The sequence below is a fragment of the Sapajus apella genome, unplaced genomic scaffold (assembly GCF_009761245.1).
Source record: "Sapajus apella isolate SASKATOON/1434 unplaced genomic scaffold, GSC_monkey_1.0 scaffold100, whole genome shotgun sequence".
NCBI classification, from domain to species: Eukaryota; Metazoa; Chordata; class Mammalia; order Primates; family Cebidae; genus Sapajus; species Sapajus apella.
Genome location: NW_022437040.1, coordinates 649,293 through 667,062, shown reverse-complemented (window position 1 = coordinate 667,062; position 17,770 = coordinate 649,293). Strand labels below are relative to the sequence as shown.

Below are 17,770 nucleotides of genomic sequence, written 5' to 3'. Positions count from 1 at the left end.
TGTTGAGGATGTGCTGGGACTAACCTCACCTTCCAGATGAGCTCTTCCCTGACCACCTTATGTAATACTGCAGCCCCCTTATTTAATACCCAGCAACCTCCTCCCTTGCATGCTTCATTTTTCTCTGTCGAAATGGTCTTTTTAATCTATGATAAAATTTACTTATTTGCCTATTTCATGCCCACTCTAGGGTATAACTCCATAAAGGCTGTTTTACCCCACTTTAGTAATTACGGTATCCACAGCACCTTGAATTTGTCAGAGTCTCTTCATAAATATTGATTAAATGATTGATTGAAGAAGACATCCCTGTCTCCAGGATTTCACACTTCCACTGTGCTCTTGATGGGGATTCAGTGAATCAAGGTTTCTGAGGTTCTGTGATCAGAGAAGAGAAAGGCCAGAGCAAGCAGTCAGTCTGCATTACATGCATGTTCTGTGTGCTGCAGCACTGTTCCTGGTCATAGATCGTTGGTTCGGGAGGGAGTTTCAGCCAGTAAGAAAGGCAGGAAAGTTGAGCCTAAAACCTCATTGGAGGAAAGGAAGACAGGAAGAGATGAACTTCAGGTGTGCTGATTTGAGGTGGTGCCAGAACGTGCTGTGGGATTAGAGTTTAATGGTCAAGATGAGGGCAGTATTACTTTCAAATACTTGAGAATGGGTGAGCTCTCCATAGGATTAGCACAGCTTGTGAGAGTGAAGGGTGGAAATGGAAGGGCCTTTGTGGGGCAGGCTCCTGGGGGTGGCATTTCAAGTGCAGGTAGGGGAATGAAGCTGTGTCCTTGGTGCAAGGTTGGCGGTGCACGTGACTGCGATTGAAACCGGGGTCTGTGCTGGTGCTTCTGTGTCTGTTACACATGCATGGTTGCAAAGGACCTGTGCTCTGGGGCTGCGTTTCCTGCCTTCCCAACTCCCTTCCTTGTTAGGGCCACCTTTTTCTCCCCAGCTTTTTGTTTCATTTCAGTCCCATTGCCAACTAAGTGAAATGGTATAAGCCTGTCATCTTTTGGCTTCGATATCTGCCCCCACCTCCCACCCCAGATGTTATTTAAACATTGGCCACAGGGATGCGGCATGATTTAGAATGCCCCATGCCCAATCCCGTGGCTTAATGAGTCACTTGTTTCTGCCTTACTCCAGGCCTTTATTTATTGCTCTATTACAGGCCTTAGCACGCTGGATTTTGGTTTCATGTTGTGTCCATGTCTGTCTCTTCTAATTGGCCATGAGCAGCAGCAGGACATAGCCTGTTCTTCACCTCCCTCACCTTCAAACCTAGCACTGTGCCTGACATAAAGCAAATGTTCAGTAACTGAGAATGACAAGGAAATAAAAGGACTCAGAGTAAACCTCAATTGTGTTTGAGATTCTGCAAAGGGGAATAATTCGCTTTCACCATCCATATTTCTAAAGTGTGTGAAAAGGGTTGTGAATCTGCTCTGACCGTATTCTCTTGCATAAATAAGTCCAGGCAAAGTATCTTCACCAGTAGTGAAAGCAGAAGTTACCTGCCTTGAGAAGCACAGTCGCCACAACCTTGTGTACAGGGAATCAGATGTCGTGTGTCAGTGGCTTGCTCCTCCTGGTGTGGGTCCTGTACTTTCATCATTTATTGCTGGACTGTGGATGCAGCAGGGACACTTGTGTTAAAAATCATTCTTCATCTTGGGAAGTGCAGGCTCCTGTTGAGTGTCCCCCTACATTTGTCTTCATCTTATCATTTTATAAGGATTCTTTTTATAGTTAATGGATGGCCAAACCAGTCTCTTGTCAATCATCCAGAGAGCCATTTTCAATTAGTTGTCCATAGCAAACAGGTGACTTCAGCAGCATCCAGCCTTTGTCAGGTAAGTTCAGGATGGAAGGATACCCTAGATCTGTAGAAGCAGGGGCTCCTGGAGGAATTTCCTATCTGTAAAGTGAGGGGCAGTCACAGTGATCTCAACCGCAGGGGAGAGGATTCATTGGTGTGTACCCCTAAAGCACTTTGGGAATGTGAAGCCCTCAATACATCTTCCTTGTGATGATTATTTCCCTGTTGCTGTTTCTAAAAGTTCATCTAAAACACCTACCTCTCCCTGTGTGAATGCCTCCTGCTTGGCCCTGAAGTCCACTGAACTATTTCTGATAAATCACGGAAGGAAATGAGTTGCCTGGGTGAGGGCTGTCTTTCACCACTGCCTTGCTCCCTTCCCAGGGAGAGTTACTGTCTGTTCAGCCCTCAGGCACCCCCTAGATGTCTCCAAATTTACTTCTTTGTGGGGGTTTTCCAGCTTTGCGCCTTTTACTAGCAGTCAAGGTGAGATAAGGTAATAAGGTTTCCCTTTTACTTGGTGAGTCCAAGTGCCTATGTTCTGTGACTTTTTCTGCAGGAATAGTTCTCTATGAGTCTTGGATGCATTTTACCCTGGCAAGCATTGGAGACCTCCGACCGAACACAGTTCAGCAGTACCTTTGGTAATTCAGCAGAATGCCTGTCCCCAAGAACACAGATGTGTTCTCAGTTGTCTGGGAATAACAATGATGTCCTGTACCATCTTAAGAAACTATTTTTTTTTTTAGCTTTGCCAAAGTCCAGGATTGAGCTTATGGTAATGTATGTATGTATACATATAGGAAATCTGAACCTTTTCTTCAGAGAAGCTCAAGCTATTTAATGACAATTTGACCATTTGGAGAAGGGCTTTGACTTTGTCCTGTTTAGGGTATTTGCTCTGGTTAATTTTCTGTGTGGATTCACTAGCTGATGTGTGGCCATCTCAGAGATTTGGGGTCTCATTCCATAATTTATGTGGTTGTGACTCAAAAGGTTTCGCCACACATGATAAATGGTAACAATATCTTCCACCTAAATAGGGGATAGCGGAGTGTCATTATTTTCACACCATTTTGGTGGTGTAACTGATAACCAAAACATTTTGTTCAATTTATCCAAAGTTTTCAGCAACCCAGGATGCCACTGCAGTTAAGACAGCTGTGTCAGAATGGTGGCAAACTCTGCCTGGCTGAAAGGCAGTCACGGAAGACAGAGGCTTTCTTCTTGATAACCGTGCAGCAATGTATTTGCAAAGGAACTTGCAGTTCCGAGAGCTCCAGGTTGGATGGCCACTGACTCCTCTTCCTAAATGGAAAGGCTGCGGCACTAAGTTTAGCAGACAGGGAGCCTCCCAAGGGTGGGGCCTGAGTTTCTAATGTGTTCTTCATTGTGCAGGGTGGGAAGGAACTGATGGTTGGACCTCAGCTGCCCCACTGCCAGTCTGTCGGGAAGGGATTTCTCTTCTTAAGCAACACCAAAATGGACATAATGAATTTCATGTTCATCCTGTTGCCCGCCGGAGGCACCAGGCCCATCGCCAGGTTTTTTCTGCTTTTGCCTTAAGCAGCTGAGTCTTGGACAGTTTCCTGTAATCGCCAAACAAAGCCTGTTTCTTCATGTGCTATTACTTAAGTACAAGTGATATCAAAAAACGATTCCTGAGCCCTTTGAACGAGTGGCTTATTAGCTACAGAGATGATGGGAGTATGGTTAGGACATTAGGAAGAACACTGGCATACATGGAAAGAGATGGGGCTGCAGCAGCACCCCCATTCACCAGCCACTCAGCAGCCTGTCTGAGCCTCCAGGCTGCTCTCCACAGTGCCGATGACACCTTGTCAGCTCTCTGGCCTGCAGCCTGTGTCCCCTGTGAGCTGGGGGGACTGAATGGGACACAGGCAACGAATCACAACAAAATTTCAGGAAGCTCATTATATTATCTCAATTATCTTTTCCATGAACCTCTGAGTCCAGACCATAGCCACAGGATTATAAAAATTAAGAGCCAGATGGGACCTATCATCTTGCTTTGTTTTATGAGTGAGGAAACCGAGGCACAGAGCGGTTACATGATTAGCTTCAGATCCCACAGTGAAGTTGTTGCTGAGCCAGGATGAGCACTAAGGCCTGCTGGCCCACTGTTCCGCTGACCTGCCGTTGAGAGTCTCAAGCACTGATGGGGCTTTCTGGGCCCCATATTCTTGTGTTTCCAAAGCAAACTTCCCATGCAATGATATATTTAGATCAATCTCAACTCCAATCAGTACAAAACAAGTGAAGGACAAGTGTATTTGCATCTATAGCTATTTAGGTAAACTGAAGTTAAATAAAATTTAAAATCCAGTTCCTTAGTTGCATTAACCAAATTTCAACTAATTCCTAGCTACATGTAGCTAGTGGCTACCACATTGGACTGTGCAGATACAGAACGTTTCCATGATGGCACGGGGTTGGATCGCACTGATATGGATTATCCCAAGGATCCAAAAAAAAAAAAAAGTACTGGAGTAATATGATTATTAATAACTACTAAGCAGATTTTCTATCGTTATACGCAATTTTTCTAAGGCAATCATTCTGTATACTTTTTAATTTAGTGTGCATTCTGAAGATGACATTTTATGTCTTTTAGCATTAATATAATTTATAGCCATTTGGCAATTCTTAAAGCCATTTTGTAAGTTTGTTCTTCTTTTTATATAAATAAAGGAAATGCAACACAGAAAGTTACCCACAGAACAAGATAAAAAAGAATAGACATTTTAATTATTTTGTTTTCATTCTCCCAAAGGAAGCCTGCAAATCACTGGGCCTTACAAAAGTTTGTTGTCCTAAAACTAGTAAAAATAATAATATGTTGAATCAATTATTATAGTTTTTATAATAGTTTACTGCCTAGATGAAACTCAGAAGATTTTGCATATACTCTGTTGATCTAGTTCTTTTTCTTTTAAAATAGGGAAGTAGGTCAGTGCCTGGGCTAAAACTAAAAAGCACTCATTGTTTTTCCAAACGTCATTTCATTTTCATCTTGACTGTGACATGGGTGATACCATTGCCTACTGGCATAGTGCTCGCAGACTTGTGGTCCTACTCCATATGGCATGTGTCTTAGAAGAGCCTTCTAGCTGGCTCCTTGCCAAGGGTTCTAGCAGAATTGGCACCAGGGATCTCATTGCAGTTTGCAGGCAGGGTGCCAGCAGAGATGTGTGCCTCTGTGACCAGGGCCTGCGAGTGGTCACCAGTTGGGAAACGTCAACCTAGAGAAACGTAGCTCATGGAACATGAGGCCGAGATGGCTGACCTTCACCTCCCATTGTATCCACATTCCCTAAGCACCTTTTGTGTGACTTTGGAAAAGTCAGTATATCTCTGCGACTCTCACTGGGTTCCTTTCCAAAACAGATAATGATGCCAATGGGAGCTGTTGAGAGTATTGTATATCGAGTACTTGGCAAAGGTTTCTGGCATAGAGTAGCCCCTCAATAAATATTACTTGAATTTGGATGTAAATTCTTGGACTGTGAGAGGCAGTGTACTCGATGTTCAGAATGTCTAGGGAGTGAAGAGGAGCAAGCTAGTCTAGTTTTCTAAGCCCACGATGAGATCCTTGCAAATAGGACACCTTATCAACGGTCTTGCTGAGATCTGGAGTATCTGTTCCTGTAATTACCTGTCTTTGAAGAGCACATTGGCTCTCCTTGGTTTCGGACAGGTAACTCAAAATGTTCAACTGTTGAACACATAGCATCTGGCTTGCTTAGCAGTGTCAGTGCTACAACCCCATGAGGACAACAGAATTCAGTGAGTCTCCTCTATAAATGAGCATGAGCCAGGGAGAGAGTTGGGAATCCAGAGCAGGATTCGGTTGGGCGGATGAGAAGGGAGTAAACCAAACTGCTGCAGCACTGTCGAGATTCAGGTCATGTGATGTGGTAACGCCAGGAGGGTGATTGGTGGAACAGGACCACCTATTTTGCTTTTGATCAGGAAGGTGTTGGGGGTGGTATTTTAACTTAAACAAGTGGACATAATTGGATTTTCTTAAGGAAGGGATTGTCCTGCCCTTAGAACTTAATGCAAATCTTTGGAAAAGTTGCTTCCAAAAGGGCAGGTAGCATGGCAAGGATGTAGATGCAGATGAGAGGTGCTCATGGGTGACTATGTAGGAACAGAGAAGAAGGGAATCTGTGGAGATGGAGACACATTATGTGACTGAGTAAATGTGGGTTTCAAAGTACCCTAAAGGGGGGATTCAAAAAAATGTAAAGTACATATCACAGTATTTGCTATGTAAGTAATCACTAAAATACACATTATTATTTAGGATAGGAATTGTGTTGTAGTCTTTACTGTAAAAATTTTGAATTGAAAAGTAGATTTTTGATGGTCACTCATTTCACATCCTTCACAGATGCAAAGAAAGAATTAACAGTAGGAATAGCCGACACTGAAAGAGCCCTTACTTTGTGCCATGTCCTGTATTAAGCACATGAGTCTAAGAGAATGGAGTTCACTATCCCCATTTTACAGATGAAGAGTCTGAGCCCAGAGTAGCACAGTTAGGAAGTGGTGGTGCCAGAACTCAGAGCCACTGTGCTACAGTGCCTCAAGATGAGAAGTCTTTATGCATGGGGGTGAAGCATGGCTCATGGGGTTGAATTATACATGGATACCTTGCCACATACAGGCCAGAGGTGTGAGGCATAGGACAGCTCCTCAGCTTTCCTTACTTGATGCATCTTGGTGAGTTTGTATTTTCTGAGAAAGAATAAGTGGCCTCTCACTTGCAGAAGCATGGAAGATAGCTTGCTCTAGAATTCTGAGTTCAGACCCTAGAACTAAGTACACTGCCATTCCATTCTCTATTGTGTTACATTATGTGCTCCGCAGATGAGGGCAATAGCCCCATTTTTTTAACTTGTGTTTTTTGTTAGCTGAGACCTGTGGCAAAGCTTCCTCTTTACATTCTAGCTGGGTGTAAACAGCAGTAACCACAAGTCTTTCCTGTCCCAGAAATAAGTCTTGCCACACGCTCAACCCCTGACAGGGTGTGAACAAGACCTGCTATGCTGCCAGGGACTCCACCACCTCGGCCCCGCTCAGCCCCAAATTCACAGAGTTAAAGTGTTTATGGAATTCTCAAAGAGCGATTTGAAAAGGATAGGTGCATAAGAACAAGATAAACAATCTAGCTCTAATATAAACAAGCATTACATTACAGCGAAATTGTTGAGAGAAGATTTTGTACTCAATATTTTATTCAGCAGAACATTTTTTATAACAATAAGGTTGATTAGCGCAAGCTCTGAAAGTGCTTCAAGTTAGACAGTCTGATTGTTTATCTCAAGGATAAAAAAGTGGTAAAATAGAGGGATACAAAGAAGCAGAAATTGAAGCTGGGACCTAGCGAAGAGTATTTGACATTACTTTACTCTTCAGGTTGAATCTCATTCATGATTTCTCCTTTCCATAGGTTTCTGACTTTTTAACCATGAGTAAATATCTTCTTTTTAGGGACTTAGGACTATCCTAGGACCACAGCAGATTTGAAGTATTCTGATGGTTTGTCTGATGGTTCATTTTAACCAAATAAGTAGCTCTCTGGAAGATCGTTGTCTACCCTCTTGGTAGTACCAGGAGACTACAGTGAAATCACGCCTGGCCCTTGCAGTTTAGTTTTAGTTAATGTGTCCCCTTTCTGACTTCTCTGCTTCTTGGGGTGGGCGTACTGTTGGAGGAGGCTCTATAGGAGCAGCGTCTGCCTGCTTTGTTTCAGCGCCTTCTATTTTCACAGGCCGAGAAGCTGGAGCAAGAGTGCAGTGCTGCAAATGAGTGCTGCCGAGAGACATTCAGCCTTGTCACTTGGCAGAGTAGCTGGGTTCAGGGTATATTTGGAGGTGGAGGGTGGGGGAAGAGGGTATGTGGTTTTGCTCTACTGTTTATTCCTGCTCAAAGGAGGGTGGGGGCAAGTAAAAAAGACATGTGTTCATCATCGGATTACTTGATGGTGACTAGAATCGCAGGCTCTATACAGCATTTTCTTCCAAATGGGGATTTTGGAAACAGCATTGAGGGGGACTGATATGCAAAAGCTTATGGCTGTGCTCTCTGTCAGCCCCAAATATTTACTAAAGCTGGGAGAAGAAAAGGCAGACTTTCTTTTTTTCTCTCCCAAACGTGTGATTGTTTAGAACTCAAGTGCAACATCTGGAAGTCAGATATACAGAGAACAATTTATGGAGTGTGAAAGATTTGAAATATTCAGTGTCCTTTAGTGGGAACTCAACTTTCTGGGGCTTCTTTTTTTATTATTTTTTTTAACCCAGCACAAAGCAGGCAATTCTGAGATCTCCTTTTGCCTCTCTGAATTAAACCCTTTGTGCCTGGGTCCCATAAACAATGTGCTTTTTAAAGGGGAGCCCCCTCCCAGCTCCGGCCTTTTTCTCCAGCGTGGGCAGCCAATCAGCTGCGCAGAGCTGCATAGCTGGACCGCTTTCCATTCTGAGTAGCAACAACGTACTAATTTGATGCACACATGGATGCCTCGCGCACTCTGCAAATTCATCACCCGCATCTTGCATTAGTCATCTGACGGACTGCCAAGTGTTTCATTTTCTTTCCATGTGACTTTATTATTACCACCTCTCTCCTCTCTTCCAAAAACCTCCCAAAAAGGGTGGTGGGGCGGGGGGGGCGGGGCAGGGAGAGGGAGAGAAATCCAGCAGGCATCTAGCTCTGCCTTTCTTTCCCAGCCACAGCCAGGGTAGGGCTGATAACGCGCTGATGCGTTGATGGCAGCCTTGCAGAGCTAGACCTGCACTTAACTTGCAGCTGCCTCCCGAGCCTCCAAGATGTCCACGCCCTGGATGACAGGCGGCGGGGCGCTGCCCTGTGCTCCCGCAGCTCTGCTCGACAGCAGCACGCAGTGAGAGCCTCGCCGCCGCCGAGGAGCAACTCATGGTGCCTCTGCTTTGTTTTAGTTCATCAAATTTCTACGACTCATTAGGCGCTTTGCCCGTGCTCTTCTTCCTCCTCCTTCCGCCTGCCCGCCCCCGCACCCCCGCTTTTTTTTCTTCCTGTCCCTCATTGTGCCGCCCTAACTCTGGCTCCCGGTTCCGTTTTTGACAGTAACGGCACAGCCAACAAGATGAACGGAGCTTTGGATCACTCAGACCAACCAGACCCAGATGCCATTAAGATGTTTGTCGGACAGATCCCCCGGTCGTGGTCGGAAAAGGAGCTGAAAGAACTTTTTGAGCCTTATGGAGCCGTCTACCAGATCAACGTCCTGCGGGACCGGAGTCAGAACCCTCCGCAGAGTAAAGGTACAGAGCGCGGGGCGGGGGTGGCCAGGCGTCCAGGTGGGCGTCGCGGGGGCGCTGGGGCTGCCTGAGCCCCCAGCCTGCGGGAGGGAGGGACGGAGGCAGGGCGGGAGCGCAGAGGCTCGTCCAGGCGCGTGATCGCTCCCGGGAGGTCACTTTCTAGGCAGCATAGCCTCTGCTTGGGCGGGGTGGCTGCCTCTCCGAGGAATCGCGTTTCTGTGCCTTGTATTTCAGGACCTAACTCTTCCCACCGCTATGTTCCCATGATTGCCCATGTAATTACAATTGCATTTCACTTTTCCATAGCCGGTGGGGACCTCAAAGTACCTTTGTAAACGGTGTGATGCCACTGGTGCGAGGGAGAAAAGGCTCCCTTGAAGGAGGGACACGCATTCCTGGGGGCCAGGTGGGGATCATGAGGTGAATCTGCCTTTTGGAGCTGGGAGCAGCACCCTAGTGGCCTGACATACTTAGCACACTTTCACAGACGCTTGAGGGTTCCGCCCTTATCAGTGTTGAGATGAAGGTATAGGATCCGATAGTTGTTCCTGCCTCCATTTTAAAATGACAGCGATGGGGGGCAGTGGGAGCAGTTAATGAAATAGAGACCAGGACCCATTGTGAGGACTGATGCTTCTGTGCACTGGCGTCTTACTTTGGAAGCTCTCCACAGACTGAATTTAAATACCTACTCTGCTGCTACCACTTGATCTCTGTTGCTATTTTAACCTTCTTGCTTTAGCAATTTTTTTTTCATCCCCTGTTCTTGATCTCTCAGTCTCTCTGCACAGGAGTCCTCTGTTGTTTTGTGGGTCTCTCAGTTTCTTTTGCTCTGTGCCTTTGTGTTTCTGTCTGGCATGTTGTTTTATTTCTGTGTTGCTTCTCCTAAGGCCCCTGAAAGCATCACTTGGCTTGTTTATACACTTCAGTTGGGCACATGAACATTGGCACATACTTTTCTCTAAGCCTTTTCCTTAATGGCAAGGTGAAAGGATAGAACTAGGAAATCTTTAAGACTAACATTCTGTGACTATGAGAAATGTTGGACTGCCTCTTGTTCCTTGTAGTTGCCAAGGTCTGTAGGGCTTTTGGAAGCCTCTTAAGGAATTGAGCCCCTGGCCAGTACTCATTTTAGAAAGGTGAACAGGTGTGTCTTCAGAGTATGTTCATAACACTTGAGTTTTCCAAACCTTAAGCAAGTTTGTTTTAAAAAGTACATAGAATATTGTCACCACAAACTTGATTGCCACATTGTTTGAAATATAGAAAAATCATTTAACTGAAAATCTGTGGGTTTCTAAACTTCACAAATGAGAGCAGTAGTAAATACCTTTATTGAACATATTCTGATATTAGTTACCTACATGTTTTCCAAATGGAGAAGACTAGAGTTTGTTTTAATACTTTCATGGTATGCTGTTGAGCAAAATCAGTAGACTAGAGCTAAAAAAATTTAATAAATAATCACCAAATAAGGGCTCTCTCAACAGCCATAATGTCACTCAGGGAAAACTAGACCAGAGGCAGTAGACCAGGCTTAAGAGAAATAACCACAGTTCATCCTTGACAAGAAAAATGTGACTCCAAATGTTGGTTTATCAGATTTTTTTAAAATTACCTTTGACAAAATGATCAGAGCTCACTTATTGTTAGGATACCTGGTTTCATGACTTTCAGCCTTGAAATACATGTATCTTAACTTGGCTGAAAAGGCCCTTTTCCCAGTCAAATAAGTACCTGAGCGTGACCTAGTTATTCTCCCATTGTCTCTCTTGCCCCAGATGTTCCTCTCAGCAGCATTTTTTTACCAGCCTATATTAAGACTATGCATTTTGTTAACTTGTATTCACTATGTCTTACTACTAATTTGGTGGAAATAGTTTTCAGAAGCCCATGGTCTGCAGAAGCAGAAATTTTTTTGAGCACATACTACGTGTATCAGACCCTGTGTCAGGCATTTTACATCTGTTCTCATTTCGTCCTCACCTAAAACCAGAAGGTAGGTGGTATTAGTCATGTTTTACAGATGAGGAAACTGAGGATCATAGAAAGTTAAGAAACATAGTCCAGTTTGCCCAGCTGGTAACTGACAGATCAGAGATTTGGACATGGTCCATCTCTCTTCATGGACTACACCATTCTGCGTCTCCATGAGATGAGATTGCAGACTAGCCCTGGTGTGATATGTTTCAGGGTCTGGGTCAAGGGCAGTCTCCTTTACTGAAGTGTTCCCCAAGTGAAAGGAGGAAATTTTATTCTTTAAGAATGAGTTGATTTCATTTCGGTCTCTGTGTTTAGTTTTTATACTCAGGTTTAGATTGTACATCAGTCCTACCTCGTGATATCATGGAGTAGGAGTTAGAGATGAAATCATTCAAATCTTACCTTTGGAAATACAGGTCAATTCCCATTACTGTGAACTCCAAGTCTCACATCAAATATTGCTTAAAGTGTGTGGGCTGTCAGCCAAAGCTTGAAAGAGCTTTTGTTATACAGACATCTCTGTTGTGAAGGTATTTGTTGTGATGGGATTTGAGCTATATAATGACATTGCTCTCGGAGGATTACAGCCCTTAGCCGCTTACCTAGAGAGAGCCACAGCCCCCACTTTCTTCATGTTGATACCTATGCATCCCGTCATTATTTTGCCTGTGTACACTTAAAATAAGACCTCTTTGATTCAGACTTTGTCAGCAGAGTACAATTATCATATTTTCACAGGGCTTATGTCAGAGCCTCAGAAACTAGAATTACTGGAGGTGGTTTAGGTTATGTGAGTAAGGCTTTTGGAGGGGCTTGATTCATTGCCTTACCCATGTTGATGGTCCCAAGCAAAGAAACCGTCAGGCTATTACCTAATCCTGGTGAATTAGATTTTCTCCTCACTTTCCATTTTATGTTCTGTTTAGTCTTGAGGCATAAAAACTTGGTCATACTTGTGAAATCATCTTTTCCGGGTTTGAATCTGAGCTGCCTATCCTCTCCCTATAAGGGCATGTATTGACCAAGCAGGCTGAGGAACCTGGGGAGTCTGGCTCAGTAAACATGCTCCCCCATGGGATTTTGGAAAAGTGTGTTTTATTCAGGGGTCATCTGTTTCATTTGTAGATGGTGAGCAATACCATAGAGAATTGAGAGCATGGCTTTTGAAGTTGGAGAACCCTAAATTTAATTTCTTGCTCTACTGCTTCCTTAGTACGGGCCTTGGGCATGTTGCTTAATCACATCTGAAAGTGGTGGCAGTGCTTGTAGTGTTGCTGTGTGGTGAGGTTATGTGGTTTCCACAGAGCTGGGATACGGTAGGAGCTGGTTATGGCAATCGTGATGATCATACTTGTTGTTACCTTCATCAGTGCCTCCAAGAACATAAACTCTGATAGGAACAAGAAGGCAAGTTCACAGGCAACTCTCACACAAAAGAACATGAGCTAAGAGTAAATGAGTAAGAAAGAGATGAGCTTATTGGAACCATGGAAGTTGAGCAAAGAAATGAATAATTCACAGCTTTTGGGAGATGAAAAAGATGGCATCTTTACCAAATCTTGAAAACAATAATAGGATTTCAGCAAGTAATGATAATGAACATTACAAATGGTTGGAATGGCCTGCTTCAGGCATGCAGGTGAGGAAGTGCAGAGCAAGTTCTGAGAACTGAATTCTCCCACAGTTCAGGGGAAAGGTGAAATACATGACATTAAATAGAGGAAGAGAAGATCACAAAGCCTAGAGCTAGAGGCTAGAGCAGCTCTTAGCAGGCCTTCGTTCTCAGGCTGAAGTATTTAAAATGCCTTTGTTAGACTCTCAAGACTCTAGGAATAGAGTGTTTTAGCAGCAAGAGGCTTAGAGGCTGGTGCAGTGTGTTGACTTGTGTTGAGGTCAGGGTGTTGTCTGTCATGGGAATGGAAGGGGAGGCTGAGGGACAGGCATGACAGTGGAAGGAACAGGACTTAATAACTAATTTGGGGCAGTGATGACCAGGAGTTTTTGGCTTAACTGGGAGAATTGGGAGTGCAGTCAGCTGTGGTGGGAATGGAGAAGAGGAGTATTAAGTTCAGTTTTGATTGAGTTGAGTCTGAAGTGTCTCAGTAAAGTTAAGGATGCAGGCCAAGAAAAGTCATAGGATTTGGTGACTGGGAAGACCCAAGAGCACTTCAGAAGAAGCATGGGGTTGTGGGCAAAGGAAATGCATTGACATATGTGTGAGGCTGTCAGTGTAGACTCGCCTTCCTCGTAGTCTGGCATGAAGGGAGCAGAAACTTACGCATGCAGTTTGTTTGTTCAGCAAATTATAAGTTGTATGGCAAAGAAGATTGTGAAAGTGTGAGGCAGACATGACACTATCTCAGGCCTGTGAAAGGGTGGAAAGATACTTCATTTGAGACAGAGGGGCGTTCAGGAGGAAGTAACAACACAAAGTTTCAGAAGCAGGAGACAGTTCATACAGGTTCCTGCCCCCAGTCTTCTCAGTAAATAGGAAATTTCTGAGAAGTCTTACTGAATTGAAGACTTGAATGGAAAAGGTTTAAAATGACTCCTTTGGGAAATTTGATGGAGGGAGTAGAACTGTTGAAGATCAGGGAGTGGCCGGTCATATTTAGATCATGTTCATCTGGAGTGGGCCCTGATGGTTGTGGTTCTAGGACTGTCTGTCACTGGGTGAGCAGAGAAACGGAGTTATAGGGAACCCAAAGTTGTAGGTGATCAAGGCAGACATTGTAGAAGATCAGGAAGGGTAGTAGCTGTGTTAGAATATTCTCTCGGAGGTCTAAAGTAGGGAAGCCGGTAATGCTGAAAGACAGCTCCTAGTCTGGAAGGTGGAGGAGGAGTTGAAGGGTTAGCAGTTGAAGTTCAGTGGGAGAAGTTGGCAGATAGGAAAATTGTGTTCAAGCGAGACTATACTTGGAACCTAGAAACAGTGGATAAATTACCTTGGGTCATCACTCTCTTAATGTGTTAGATAATCAAAGTTACAATCCCAGATCACAGCACCCTGAGAAAGTGTGTTCTATAGTGAACATTGTTTAAATTATTCCAAACTTAAATGCTTAGGTACTGTTATTCTGATTTTATGGGAATGAAAACTGAGTGATAGATTAAAATCACTTAGCATTGGAGATGAGAAGGTAGCAACAGCGCCTCAGTCCTAACCAAATGTCTTGTTGATCACATTTTACTTGTCTCTCTTTTGGCAACTTCTCAGCTAAAAGAGAAATAGAAAAGGGAAGTGGCTGTGTTGACTATCACTACGTACCAAAGGAGAAAACTTCCTTTTTTCTTACAGTGAGTTGGGAGGTCATGGCATAACTGCCGTGCAACTGCAGCCCAGCAGTGCTGCGAGCCAGAGCTTTCTGGATGGAACAGAAATCGCGCTCAGGACTCCTTTGGGAAGGATTATTACCTTCAAGTTTCACAAGAGCAGCTTTTGTGGGGTTATGATGCTGCTGCTGTTTCGTCCTCGTCTTGGTCAGGCTATAGTCCGGGTTACACTGGGGCTGATCTTAGAACAGGACGATGAGTTGTTTCTTTCCCTCTTAAAGGCTTCGCTTCAATTTTCAAGAAGTCATTAGTAAAATTTTTGTCTCAATCTCTCTCTATTTGAGTACAGTGGAAAGGTTTTTTGAGAATCAAACTAGAATACTGGGGAATGACCAGGAAGAAGGAAAAAGGGAGAGGAGAAGTATAAAGACACCAAAGACTGACTTCACTTACTTCAGAATTGGGTAGAGGGTAGCCCTGAATCCAGAAGGTTTTTCTGTGCGATGGTAGAATGAGGGTAGGCCCTGGAGAAGGGGACTTGGTACTGGTACTTATTCTGACCAGGTTGTACAGAGAATGAGGCTTACTTTCTTTATCCATGTAATAGAGATAATACCCACTTCCCAAGTTGCTTTACATATTCAGTAAGTCAACAAATGTGTGAGTGCTGCTGGCATGGTCTAAAGAGGGTTGATCATCGTACACTGTATTTGTTTCCTGCTTAAAATGTTAAAGGTTTTTTGTAAGGAACACCCTTGGCCGCCTTATGAAAGGACTGATGCTGGAGGACTAGAGTGGGGAGGTTCATTTTCACATTTCATGTCTCTCCTTTCTTCCTAAAAACGTGTCTGAAACTTCACTTAAGTGTAATAGAAGTGGACTTGGAAGCCCATTTGTTTAAGCAATGTTATCTTGAAATCAGGAATTGAGAAAGAATTCAGACTGCAGGAAGATGAACCCACACCACATTTTAATGCATACAAGTAGGGAATAGGGTTTTTGTCCTACATTTCTTGAAAACCAGGGTCACTGCCCTAGATTTTCTGGGACAGCCCCAGTTTTGGTGCTGCCTCAGTGGCCCACAGGAAGGCATCTCATCCTGAATTAATGTTCTGTTAACAGAAGATTCTGTGTTACTTACTGTGGCATCCTTTCATTGTTGGCTGAGTGACGACCTATAGGACAAACAGAAAATGCAGTCAGAATTTTTATACTGATGCAAATGGAGGATCTTTATCGCATCCTTGTGAAAGGTGGCTTCACTAGTTAAATCATATAGCTATATTAAAAGAGAACAATTCATTCTGTGAAATGCAGTTTTAAAATATTTAGACTGATACTGTAGTCATTGTGCTGACTGAGATAAAGCAGGGACAAATGTTAAATAAGCCTCCTTTAAGGTACAGGAAGAAGGAATCCCTTTAAATGCCCCATACTCTGGTGGTGCCGAGACTGTGCCTCAGTAACAGTGCTGAATTTCTGTTAACATCCATCAAAAGGCAGCATCTACCCTGGCAGATAATACCTATCATGGGTACATTTTGATCCTTACATCTCTGGAGAGAATAGGAGGAAGAAGGGAAAGGAGGGAGACAAAAAAATCAGACAGAGTGAGCTAATATCAAAGAAGAAAAGAAATTACTCATGGCTGCTTTTAACCATTTTGTTTTCTTCTCTTCTGTCTGGGACATTAAGACATCAGCTAGCGCCCAGTAGTCTTTTTCCCAGTAGCTTTGCATTTCTGGAGTTAAAGCAGCAGAATAAAGAAAACAGGTGCTGGATGAAAGGAGAACAGACTTCTTTGGTAGAAATGTGACATGAAAGGAAAACCCAGAGTTTTGCAGCTTCTGTTTCAGTCCCTCCAGCAAGTATTGCAGGTTGATTGGAAAAGTGAAGTCTAGGTGATCTCACAATTTGCATTTGCCACTGAGTGCTTGTCTGGGTTGCCTGTCTAGAAGCCTCACTTGCCTTTTTATTGGCACCCAGCAAGAAAGAGATAGCTCCCCGCTAGAGATGCCTTACCATCAGTTACGTGATTATACCACTCTGGGTTACCATACTGTGGGGCATTAGGAAGCCAGTGCTTTGGAGAGGAGAAGTCCAGTTTCCTGGCCAGCAGGAGAGGTGCTCTCAGCAGGGTGATGCTGTTAGTTACTCTGAGATGTGCACACATTCCTCAGCGCTGCCCTAGCACAACCTACCTGCTGCCCTTTCGCTCCAGATACCCACTCACTTTCGCTCCAGATACCCCAGATAATCAGGCATTTGGGTTGACAGGTTTATTTGCAGCCTCCTTCAATCTCGACTTCTCACGAAAGTTTAAAATTAACCATAGTTAAGTTACATTTTAGAAGTGTTCAGAATTCTAGCATTAATTAAAAAATCATGACATACCTTTTGAAGAAGTGTATTATCTTGAATAATTCCAATCATGGTAGAATGTAAAACACCACTAGTATAATTAGTACTGCTTTTTGTATCTTAAGTTAGTAGATTCTTAAAAGACTGAATTTTCATCCTTGGACATATCGCCCCAGATGGTAACCTCATCATAATTTCACTGATTCTGAGCCCATCTAGTCTCCTGCTTCACTATCTAATACTGGGTGGGCCAAACCTTTTACAGTAACATCTCACAGGCTACCAGGGTGTACGGCCATGAATAAGGACAGAAAAATTGTTATGATCTTCAAAACCATCAGAACATAAGAAAGGATGAAAAGATAATTGATCAAAAGAAAAAAAGTGGAAACTAAGATAAAATTACATGATTTAGTGACAGATTGATATGGGTTTATATATATTCTGAACACAGAAATGATGACGATAATGCATCAGGTTCTGGGACAGGAGAATTGAAGATGTTTTGATCCATACTGAGAAATTCCCGTGGGAAATCAGTTAGTCATAAGGTTAACTGAGTGATGTATATTAGGTATAACACTGAGGAAATTAGTAGTGAACTAGACCTATTACATACAATAAAGAATCAAGGTCTTCAAATATCTTCAAATACATTCACATTTGCCTTGATGAGTCCTTGTTCCAGAGAAAGGAACACAAAAAAAGGCATGTGTGATCTGGTGGATTATGCTGTATGTGAATATCTCAAAGCCTGATTCACATAGACAAACACACATAAGTGGCAAGCAAAGAAGTGAGTTATGCTGTAAATGGAAAAAGGGGCTAGTTAGCTAAACAGGGGAATGCTGTAATGGTAAAGCTAATGGAGCAGAGAGTAGGGATGGCCTTTGAAACACTGCAGAAATTTGTATTTAGGATCAGTATTTTTGTCGTTCTCTGCGTAAATGACAGACATGTTCCTAATCTGGTATCCCCATTCTGGTATTCACATTGGAGAAACCCATAAGAT

The 17,770-nt window shown here is 43.5% G+C and overlaps 1 protein-coding gene across 41 annotated transcripts in view; it reads left to right on the top strand.

The window, feature by feature from the left end:
- Window positions 1-17,770, top strand: part of CELF2 (CUGBP Elav-like family member 2) — a 641,808-nt gene that overhangs the window by 465,632 nt on the left and 158,406 nt on the right. For 32 of the 41 annotated variants that reach the window (XM_032258128.1, XM_032258094.1, XM_032258095.1 and 29 more), the window contains one exon: window positions 8,948-9,144. In XM_032258128.1, the coding sequence (XP_032114019.1) occupies window positions 8,967-9,144 (178 nt within the window). In that variant the 5' untranslated portion in view covers window positions 8,948-8,966. Of the gene's footprint in view, window positions 1-2,294; window positions 2,300-2,337; window positions 8,780-8,947; window positions 9,145-17,770 lie in introns of those variants that run through there. The other 9 variants (XM_032258113.1, XM_032258116.1, XM_032258112.1 and 6 more) reach the window with 8 other exon arrangements.